General features: G+C 41.9%; 1 protein-coding gene across 3 annotated transcripts in view; it reads right to left on the minus strand.

Annotated features, from left to right (window-relative positions):
• EFNA5 (ephrin A5) overlaps nucleotides 1-12,152 on the minus strand; it is a 405,801-nt gene that overhangs the window by 115,197 nt on the left and 278,452 nt on the right. For all 3 annotated transcript variants that reach the window (XM_085632573.1, XM_085632574.1, XM_085632575.1), the window contains exon 2: nucleotides 10,104-10,396. In XM_085632573.1, the coding sequence (XP_085488699.1) occupies nucleotides 10,104-10,396 (293 nt within the window). The remainder of the gene's footprint in view (nucleotides 1-10,103; nucleotides 10,397-12,152) is intronic.

The following is a 12,152-nucleotide window of genomic DNA, read 5'->3' on the forward strand; positions in this document are numbered from 1 at the left end:
GAATGTGTCAAACCAAGAATTTCTGTTCTCAGACACAACCTCATGCAACGCACCGCCTAAATCCGGAATCACTAAGAAGTTAGTCGGCAAGGTGACCTCAGAGAAGAGGTCTGGGCCACGGCTATCGAAAGAATCGAGTTGCTTCATTTCACACATTCCTGGTGGAATAAACATGTCACCATTATGAACTCTGTACAATTTCACACAAAATACATTTGCTTGCGGCTTTATTTTAAAAACATCTTAATAATTTGCAACTGAGGTTCAGAATCTGTTTCTTCTCTGAGCTGGAATGAACACGACTGACACTCCTGTACATTTCATCAAAAGTGAGGATGCGCGTTCAGGACATTCCACAAATCCTGCTGGCAAACTTTCCAACACTGTCTAGAACTACAGAACAACAGCAGCAGTTTATAACTGCGACAGTTCATAAATACAATAAGGCATAATAACTTAGTAGGGGTACTATTCTCATACTAAAATATTATTTTATCTGGATTTAATTTTTACATTTCTAAAACATGTCATTAATATAATCAGCTCAAATCTATTGTCACAGTCGCTGAAGGTGGAATCCTCTCAGATCGATCAGTGTGGAATCTTAGCGCGGGGACTCTCGGAATGGAGTACCCATGTACTTTATGAATGTGTTAACATAGCATAACATCGCAAACTCCATATGGGTATTGTGCCGAAAGACCTACAAACCAACCTATACAGAATCCATCTGAAGGATTTATACCACTGCTCTCTATGTTGCTACCTTCATTTGTTGCATGTCCTTGTTACATGTGCATGAATGAAATAAAAGAATTAATTAATGAAAATAATTTTATGAAGTGCGCACATACTCGAGGGTGTCATAGCGCTAAAGAAAAGAGAGGAAAAGAAAGAAAGAGAGGGCAGAAAATAGAACACTGTAGAGTCAGCAGGGCCGAACCTGGTGCATGCGGCAGCCTATTCTACTACTTCCGTGTACAGCCATGTTTTCAACTGCTTTCTAAATTTCTTCAGGGAGGCTCGACCTTGCAGCGAGAGAGGGAGTAGGCTCCACCATTTACCTTCACATATGGAGAAGGCCCTACCCCCCTCCCCCCCCCCCCCATCTAGCTTTGTTAAATCTGGAAGTGTTAACAAAGCGTAAAGAGCTGGATCTAAGGTTTCTACTTGGCATATACCAAGCGAAACGCTCTTGTAGGTACTTTGGGCCAGTCAGGTGTGAAGAGCTACGCTAGGTCCATGTTTGACGAATATCATTGATAAATAATCAATATTGGCCACACAGATGCAAGGATGTGGGATACATGTATACACTGTGTACTATTTTAAACAGTGACAGGCATGCTGCAATGTTTAATGGGCTGTAATATGTAATAGGCATTAAACAAATGTAAAGGATCCTACGCCAGTACCACCATCATTTATGGACCTCAGTGGTCAACACAGGAGAGTGAAGGCTTGCAAGAGTGGGGCTGTGCATTGTAGAAGAGAAATGAATACAAAGAGAACATATTGCATCTGCCTAAGTAACTGATGTTATTGGCAAAGGTGCAGCAACAGCCTCCTGACTAGTTGAGGACTGAAAGCAGACAGGATGCACGTGAGAATAAAGCCACAGTCAGGCAAGATACACATTTAAACTGGCCCCATCAGTGAGTCGTTTAGACAGAAAGGGTATACAGTTCCTCTATTTGTATAAGAGTGTGCAGAGTACACTCATCCTTGGAAATAAGACAAAGTGGGGAGCAATGTCTAGTAAGCCTGAAGGGGTACTAGCTTGTGTAGGGTGGGGGAACCCACATTGGTGGAACTAAAACCCTCACACACCCAGCAAGCTAGGTGTCATGCTTCATCATCTGGGTTTTGCTCCTCGTCGGGTCGGCGCTGCAATTCCCGACGGGCACCCAAGGATGGGGCTCTTTGGCGGAGATCTTTTGTTCCTTGCCGAAGGTGAGTGCAAGTGAGGGCCAGGTAGGTGTAGATGTTAGTGAGTGTGTATTAAAACGGGGTTGGTTAGTCTGAATATTGGATTTTATTCGGTCAGTAAACCACCCTATTAAAAATGAAATGAGAGGCGGTGGTCTTGACTAAATGGGTCAGGGACTACTCTACTCTGCTCAGGTGGTCAACATGTTTCATGCCTACAAGGTCAGGGGGATCCAGCGGCAATTCATCAGGACCGGTGAAATAAACTATCTACAAGATTGTGAGGGTGTGTGGCTAGTTATTTACAGTGATATCTGGATAAAAACTACCCTAGGTAAGTGTCGGAAAAACTAGACACTTCCGTTATGGAATGGCCTAACGTATTGGAAAGTGCCGCTCCAGTCGGTACTTGGCGAGCCTCTTGGGGTGGCGTGTTAGCCTAAGTTCTGTCGCCCAAGGGTGGTTTGTAGACCTACCCCGCTCCGCCGAAACCGGGAAGTGGGTCACCATACATCCCTGGCAAAAGGCACGTCTATTCTGTAGGCTTTACCTCCACCTGTAAAGGTCACAGATGCCCTCTGTGGTGCCACGGGCACGCCTGATCATGGTGAGAAAGGACAAGAAGTGATGAAGCAGAGAGAACTTTTTTGACATATCATGAAGTGACATCCAATAGGTACATCGTCTCAGAACACAAAAGGCCATTGGCTGTTTTGCTGCTGTCAGCATATTAACAGATGATCAACACAGACAGAAGGGAGCTGGTGTAAACACAATAACTTGTAGCAACATGAAGGTCGAGTATTTACAATGTTTCAGTCCATGTACACCACCATCAGTAAATCTTTGAGTTAATTAGAAATATAATATTGACAAAAATGAATACCATCTTCACTTGTACGTGAAACCAAGTATTTTTTCAGGTTTCAAAGATTTTGTGTTCCATTCGCTTGTGACTACAGCAATGTTATTCTACATATAATTCTCTGTCTTTGACATTTTTCTTCTGTCTTTTTATTGTTGGGTTATGTTGTACTGGTTTTCTTGAGCACGCGTTTGGAAAGAATGGGTTTTGGTGCTAGGATTGAACAACAAAGAAAACACATGGATTATGCAGGTAAATGTGAGTCTTTAGTAACTTTCTGAAGATAAAATGGTTCTCAGTGGCCTTGACAGATTGACACATGGAGAGCTTACTCACGTGGTGGATTGACCCACCAATTTTGTTCCTGCTTAAAGTAGGTGGGCATCTTGACACTGATTATAAGGGCTGTAGTGTCCATATCTTTAGGCAACATTTCAGTTTCTTGAAGAGAAACCCATTAGATTAAAGGCAAAGTTCATAAGGGCATTGCAACATCACCTATCTTGTTATTAATAAACACGCAATGGCTATAGTGCTAGGGAATACAATATCCCAGTCCTGCAGAGGGCAAACCATGCAACAGATAAATGCTGTTAATTGCACCGTTAAACCACAAATTAAAAAGTGTCTAGACAGCTTGAACTCTACACAGGAAGATTAATAGAGGGACCTTATACATCAAAGTTCCAAGATGAACGAAGCCCTTACCAGTTATTGCAACAAACTGCATATACGGCCAGTTGACCATCAATGAGCATGTATAGATTCTTTACCATGTGGATGAATATGAAACCTATTTCTTCAGCACAGCTATTGTCAAACATGCGGTTCAATCTAAGTATTTTACTGTCTTCCTTAAGCATCATCCGTTTAATAAACGAAAGGTCATTACCAACTTAGTAATATTTTAAAATGAGAGTAGCAGTATCACAGCACATCAGAACAACAGCCACATTCATTATTCTAGCTTCTATTTTTGCTATTTTGCAACAGACAGCTCCAGATGTCTGTCAAGAGACAGCATTGTATACCATACTGCACAGAGACCACTATTGTTCAAGACTGGATGGCTTTCATGTAAATATTAGTTGCCTTGTTCCTATTTATTGATTTCCTCCCTTTCTGTCTTTGGTTTAGAAATCTGTAGATTTGTCATTCTTCCTGTTCCTCCTTCCTGCTTTGTAAACAGAGCCACGTTTAAACAGCACCAGTTTGCTGCCTTCCAGTGCCACCTAGTGGTAACCAGAACACTGCTCCAGCAATGTGGAAGATACAACACCAGTCTTGACACACTACTATAAACAAGCATTGGCAATGCTAATTGGTCTCTCTTGTGTGTATAAGCAATACTGACTGGCATTGCCAATGTTTGTTTAGTTACCTTCCAATGCAAGGCTGCACAATTTCAGGTTAGGGCAGACATACAAGTGCATATTAGGTTTTCTATACATTAATGAGTTTTTGCACTTACAGAAATGAAATACAGTATTTCTAAATATTCAAAAGCATGTGGGCATTCAACCATATTTCTGAGAAGTTAATATAAAGTTTGTTCCCAGGGTGCACCACTAAGAAGTCATGAAAGATTTTGCTGAAAGACACTTTTCTATAACGTTTGTATTTTGTGCAGCACAAATTATTATATTTTTGCAACCATGCAGATGACATGAAGTTAGCTTGTATAATGAGCCAACCTAAGGCTTGCTTCTCTTCAGAATGCATGTTAGGTTATGTAATACAATCCAGCGGAGGATTTAGTATTATAGATTCTCCCTCCACAAGTTCCAAGACATGGACGTTCTACTCATAGTGAAGGCATCTAATGTAATGTAAAGCATCTACTGTGCGGGGTGGAGCCGGGAAAGTAAATCAGGAGAGATACAGACCCTCAGTGACAGGTTGGTAATGTGAGGAAAAAATTATGAGGAACTGTGCAAATATAGAGCTTTTTACCAAGTGAAGAGCGCCTGAATGATTAGACAAGGTCTATTTATGTTGAGCCTGGTAACAACCGGCAAGCACGTGTAAACTATTGGAAGCCATTGATCACTCCTTTTTTCCAGAACATTCTAAACTTAATTAAGAAGGAAAACTGGGATAGAGTTCAAATACAAATTCACCAACTCACCCGTCTCCGAGCTGGAAGGAATATCGACAACAGTATTTGACTTAAGGACATCATCAGATTTCAGTTCCGAAGAAGAATAAGTGATTGAAGGATATTGGTTGTACCATAGAGAGTAAATGAAAAACTGCTGGCCAGTATTCATGAATATCATGTTGTTTCAAGCTCAAGAATGTCCAACATAGGTCTATCTAGCCAACAATTGTATTTTACTGCTCTTACAACACATAACAGGAGGCTATGAAGGAGTCCTCAACATTAAGAAGCTTCAATAAAGGTGCTCCATTTGCACACATTTTCAGGGCAACATATGTTTTTTATGAATATATGGTTGTTTTACTCTTAGTATACTTTTAGGATTTCTCTTACATGCTCATGCATTTTTATGCCTGCTTGAGCTTGGTCTGATGCTGGTTTTGATATCCTAAAACACTTTGTGTGCATGTATGTTTTCTTTGAGATAAACTTCGACTTCACTGAAATTCCCTGACATTCACAGAAGGGCTATAGCTATAATACTAAAGCTAACATCCACTACAGCAATTCTGAAAAGATAAAACTGCATAGTGTCTGGTTATTAGTTCGCAAAATTGCCTCTGACAAGGTTGTCACAATTACCAGAGAAAGAAAAGTCAACAACTCTTTTTAATAATACAGACCTGCTAAGGAAGTTTGGACCTTCTTAAGGTGGTGGTCTTCCAGATTGTCTTGGACCCCTGAGTTTATGGCATATTGTAGCGTCTTTAACTGTGCCTTTCACGCGTACTTACGCTAGTTTATTCGGCTGTCCATTACTTTTATGTTTTACTGTTAAAATTGCCTAGCTTGTATTGTTCCCATCTTAATAATAACTAATTATATGTAGCCAGTGGTTTATGGCAACAAATACGCTGCAAACTCACTGAGGCAGAATGGCGGCTGATGGCACGCGCGGGCAGGTACTGGATATTCGCATCATCTCACCCTACCAACCAGAACACGGTGCATGAATGGGCATGCTAGCTATGCCGCTGACTGAGCCAAGCTCAGAAAGCACTGGAAGAAGCTGAGAATAACAGGAATGCCCCCCTCAGCGTTTTCGCATGTTCTCCATCTGTGTTTTGCATTTTGCAAAAGTTAATACAGATCATAATTATTTTTTCATTCTATTACCAAGAGGACAATAGCTTTGAAAAACTGACAACAGGGACCAATGTTTTTTAAAATCCTCATAAGTGTGTCGAGAATTCCTGCTGAGCTCCAAATTATTCAACAGCTTTTAATATTACCTTGGAGAATTTGAACAGCACCACCGACGTCAAAATCTATTAAGACTCTGGCAATGGTTTCAGGTTTCTCCTTAACAGGTTCACTGCTTATTTCGCCTCCTTCTTGCTTTTTTCCCTATCGTGAGTAGTTCTTTAATCTTCACTTCAGGCTAGACATAAATGTATTTTAAAGGTCATTTTGATTCCCTTTCCAAGAGAAGAAAAACAGGAGTGTGTATACACACATACACAGACGCACGCGCACACACACACGCGTTTCCTCAAGAGAAGTGACTCATTGACATATATTCCAAGGTTTTAAATGCCTTGCGTGTTCTCTTGAGATGTTCACTAGATAATCCTTTACGACACATGACAGCAAATAGACATTCATGAATGCCTTTAGAACAGCATCTTCAGCGACACCATCATTCAAAAATATTATTTCAAAATCTCATCTTGGCCAGACAGATGACTCAGTGAAATAATACTTCCACTGCGGTGATCTGTGATGGATCCCACCGCCACACGTCCAAATTCCAAATGATCCAATCAGCCTTTCATCCTTCCAATGTCAATAAAAGGAGCTCCACTGAGTAAGACTTCTAATACATAGCGCCAAAAAAAAACTTGGGTGAATGTGCACTGTACAGAAGACAACTTCTGTTATTTGGAAAAATGTGATGGATCTGCAAAGATGTTTGTTCAAATAAAAAAAAGAAGTTACTGGAAGAAATGTATTTTCAGAGTGAAGGCACGTAGTGACATCTGGGCCGCAAACAAGAAGCAACTCGCAGCGGAAGAGCATCCTTCTCAATACTGATCAGAAGATCACAAGGCAACAGATGTGAACATTCTGATGCTTAGAAACCCCTCCATACTCAAGCAACAGGGCTGCGGCTTGAAGAAAAATGATGTCCGTGGACCACCAATTTTTACCGTATCTGGAGTGCGGCGTTGTCAATGAACAGTGCCCAAAGAACATTCATATATATTTACTACTGGGTGGGCAGGTTTTCCATGTATTACCAACAGTTTGAGAAGTCAATACTCATAAGGGTTTTTTGAAGGCAGCAGGTGAAGGCCAATCACATTTCGAAAAGAAGAAAGGGAAGCTCCAAATATCGGGCGTGAGGAGTAGTCCATGTGGTCGGTTGGCCAACATTTGTCTCCAATGGGTATGTGCCATTGGAAAGCCAGAGGTAAATGCTCTGCCCTTGTTGCACGTTGACAGACTCATCTGAATGGGAACACCCTAAAGGGGTATAATAAACTAAAAATGTACTTTCTAATACAAATGGGTCTCAGAATTATCGAAATATATGAATGTACAAAGGGAGCAGCATCTCCTGGTTGAGAAGGAAATCTGAGATGACCTTTAAAAACAAGAATTAACACTTTAAAACAACAACCTTTTTCCTGTGAAAATGGGAGAAGGGAGAAATAATATAATTTCTTTTCAAGTGATGACCATGAAGAAGATGAAACACTACGAATTTCCAAATTGAGAAAGTGTTAGTGTAGCAGCAACACCACCGAGGAATAACACTGGAACGAACAAGCTGGGTGTGATGTGAAAGTGAGATCCCGTTGTGCTAAGACAAAGACCCTCAAGGAGACACTGGTGAGAGGCACGCCATCTGCCAGTTGGGTAGAGTTAAGAACCTCTACTGCCCTGGTGGACCACATCCTACTATATTAAGGGACTTCTACCTGCCTGGCAGAGATCTCTCTGTCTTGAGAGGAATCCCCAACAGCACGACAGGTCCTCTGAGGGCACTGAAAGTTTGCTGAGCGACCACCATGTTCCATGCAGCCAACTTCTTTGCTTTACAAAAGAAAACTCCTAAAGTGACAATTTCTTTTTGTACAACAAAGCATGAATGACGCTGACACTATGAAAGTTTTCTCTCCCATGGTGTAGGGATACTTTTTTTTTCCGTTTGTGACTGCCACGCTTTCCTAAGTGGTTCAAACAGATATTAAAAATCTATCACCGATTGTCTGCCCTAAATTGAATGGCCAGGCTCCGTTACCTACACTGAGCCACAAGTCCATTGGACTGTCGGAGTAAGGCTTCTGCCAGAAGAGCTAGTAGGGACCCCACCAGCAGAAAGCCTAACTCTAAATAGTGCGGACAGACCATCAGTTTGATGAAGAGGTACTCTGCCACATTTGTGGTGGAGTACACTGTCCACCAAACTCAAATTGAGGGCCTAACTATTGAATCTTAAAATATATGTAATTAAAAGCAGAGCAATGCATTCCGAAGTTTCTCTGTCCTTCAGCAAGTTCTGTCCTTTCACCGTCATAGATGAATTCAGTAGGCAGAGAAGGCTGGACTCTTCTGGTAAACTGATTCACCGAGGGAGGAGCCTGCTGATAAAGAATGAGCGAACAAACAGAATTGACTTTCCATAAGGCTGAGAATGATCTAGGTTTCCTCAAATGTGATGCTCTGCTTGAATTTGTTCTTCTTTAGATGTACTGCGATAAGTTACATATTAATTAGTCACCGGAAAGCAATTATACATTCTCTTGCAAGAACACTACAAGTGGAGACTACAGTTGGTGATTCCAGTGACCAATTACTATGTATATTCGGAGCTTTAAAAATTGTGATTCTGTATTTGCTAATCCAGATTCTTTGATCTGCTTAGCTCAGGAATGCAAAGTCTAAGTACCTGTGACCACATGTGGGCTCCCTGGAACTTCACATGAGCGTTAACTTTGCCCTTGGATTTCTGTAGTCTGTTCAAATGGGGGTTAGCAAAAACATTGCCACATATGTGCATGCTTTACATTTTCTCGCAGCAATATTCAGTGCTTAATTTGACCTGGTGGTTTCTGGTGCAAGACACCGACACTTAATTGTCAACAACGGCACTTATGAAAGTCTGACACATGGTGGCGCTGGTTGTCTAATTTAGAAACAAGCACAACAACAGATGTTTATTAATTATTAAATATACATTAAAAATGACTATTACATGCTGCCAAAGCCATTCTTATAGCTACGGGGGCCTGGAATAATCAGAACTGTGACACTTGTAAGAGTGTGATGGTTAGTAGTTATGGTGTTACTGTAATTCGCAGTGCTGACAGAGGCAATATGTGGTACAATCGGAAGTGGCCTTCTAATGAGGGCCCTGGCACCTAAAGTTTTACGAATTAGGCACTGGAAGTAAATCACATTTTTTCTACTGAATAATTATCTCCTGGAAATACTTCATATATTGGCTCTTAAGCTGCCTTTGTGTGTTTTTTTCAGTAAGATTCAAAATAAAGAGGAAAATGCGTTGCTTAAGAGATTTAATTTACTGTGCTAAGACCTCCCATTCTAGCAGAAGGAGGAGTCTATCACACCCTATCCGCAGGCAGGACATCTTCCGGTGGGTATAAAAACACTCAAATGTGGATGAGACACGTCTGAAGGCGAGAAGCCGCCCGTATACTGCATGTCTTTGATGAAATGGGCTTTAATGGCTGCTGCAGAGTACAAAGGTCAACTATAAAGACGAGGCTACAGTAGCTGGGCCATTGTCGCTCTACAGCCTGCGGCTATTAGCATGCGGACAACTGTGGATGGAACACTTGGAGTCTTGTTGGAAAGTCACAGACCGCACCATGCAGAACGCAGTCAATGAATTGAAAGAAAACTATCTGTGTCCTTCAAGAATGCTGCCATTCTGCACATCACATCACACTTGTGCCTAATTTCCAAAATATTCCAAGAGCACCATACTACTAATGCTGCTAAAACTACATGATGGTATGCAGATGCATGAGTGGGGAAAAATAAGTATTTATGCTACTATAACTGAGGTGTGATGGTGTACAGTGACATATATAGGTCATAGAAACATCACTAAAACACCTACAACTAAGTTGGTGTTCTTCTAGCAGCAAACTGCAAGGGCTGTGTCTATATACTCACAAATGTAGTAGTATTCTCTGCCGGGTCTGAACTCAAACCCCAAGGAGAAGGGGGTGAAGAGCTGGAATTTCTCTGAGAACTTCAGCGGCCCGTTTGGCGAGTGCGGGCGGTTGCACTCCCACCTCTTGAAGCCCTTGGAGGTGTGATCGCAAGACCTGTAGCCATCATAGTTCACCATGTAGAGGACATATCGCTCAGTCTTGTCTTCAGGCACGGAGTCCTCGTAATGAGGGCAGAACACATCCAGATAGTCGTTGATGCAGACGTCGATGTGGTAATCGCCCCCCATGAACCTGGCATCAAAAAGAAGAAGCAGGGCACAACTGTTAGTCCTCTAGAGGCATTGGATGCCAACATCAGATATACCCATAACATTTACATATTTTGCAGTTGATAATATGCATAGCAATAAATTTACATGGTTTAGACTGCACCCATGAGGAGAGATATCTCAACTACATTTCAGGATAAGGAGAAAAATCCCCTAGCTCATGTTTATTCAGTTACAGTTCCAATGCTATGGCATAGGGTGGGTCCTTTGGGCTTATTGGAAGTGTACAGGGTTAATGGGAGGTGAGGATAAGTTGTGGAAATCACTCAAGGACAAGCAGGGTTTCAAGCTAGAGGTGAGATGTAGGAATTTTTTCGCAACTGTATTGAGAGGGCAAAGTGGAAAGAGATCAGAGGTTTCCTGAAATCAAATAGTTTCTGAGTTACACAAATGTTCCCATAGGACAACTTGATGATGCACACAATAAGCCAAGACCTGGCTGACAGCCTTTTGGTTTTGTTGATGCTTGCTCTGTCATTTTTTCCCCTTAAATGTATAATTGTTGCGGGAAGTGCTGGGCACTCACCAATATAAAAAAGAAAACATTTGCTTAAAGCAAAAATACGTTTTTGGCTTAAACATGCACATATTGCAGCTGTAGCCCTGGTGCTAAAGGAACTACTTTGTGTGTTTGTGTGATCCTTGTGAAAGAGCAGAATGTTGTTATCCACAGTGAAGTTAGCCAACAACTGAAGTGGGCTGACCCACTGCCCCATGCAGTATACCTTAGCGGTGGAATTTCTTTTTAAATGGCACAGCAACTGACCAATGAAAGAAGAGGGCTTACTGGGAGCCCCTCAACGTAAAATACATTATGCACATCTTTTTACTAAAATCAAAAGGTGTTGGCTGGCGCCAGACCTAAAAGTCACTGGCACAGTGACACAGATGCAAATCTTCCAACTCGAAAACAGGGATCAGTGAACACTAAGCTTCTCGGAAGTGCAAGCTTGCAATGCCACCTCATGCATCAACTTTTGCAATCTCCAACATTCCTGCATATGCCACCAATGTTCTGTATCACATAAGTCCTCCCAATCTAGTACAGCGCTCCAGACACTGAAAACATGAAGAAGGAAAACACATTTTGAGTCTTGTTCTAAATCCCCGTTACAAAAGCCTCCAAAGGTTGACAACTGTGAGAACGTCATATTGTGTTAACCGGGCTTTAACCCCTTCTGTGCCCCGCCCTTTCCACGCCCTGTGCCGGGCGTTTCATTAGCGGGCGGGGTTCATGACGAGATAGTCTCGTCATGGGCACAGCGCAACCGCGCTCCATGATGAGACTATCTCATCATGGGCACTGAAGGGGTTAAATGAACGCGCTCTACCGGGACGGCGCATCAGTCTTTACCTTCTTACGCTACCTCAAAACAAACTCACTCATGTTATCCTTCAGACTGTGTTCAGGCACTGCCTGATGCCTCAGTCGGCTGCTCCAGTGCCGCAAAAAGCAGAATTTCTAATTTCTCTGGTACACACAGGCTTGGCTCCAGTAGATCACCCTGACTTTACCTTCGGCAGAACTGTACATTTCTTTATTTCTACATTGCTAGCAGCTGTTTAAGATGCAAGAAAAAACAATAATGCTTTGACAAAAACGTGTCAGTAATGTAACGGCCGTGCCAAAGAACACCGGGAGAGGTTGTGACATTACTATGAAAGGATTTCAGGTGAACTCCTGGCATCCTGCCTAACCTCAAGGCTCTGAACCAGTG

This window comes from Triturus cristatus, chromosome 2_1, assembly GCF_964204655.1.
Source record: "Triturus cristatus chromosome 2_1, aTriCri1.1, whole genome shotgun sequence".
NCBI lineage: Eukaryota > Metazoa > Chordata > Amphibia > Caudata > Salamandridae > Triturus > Triturus cristatus.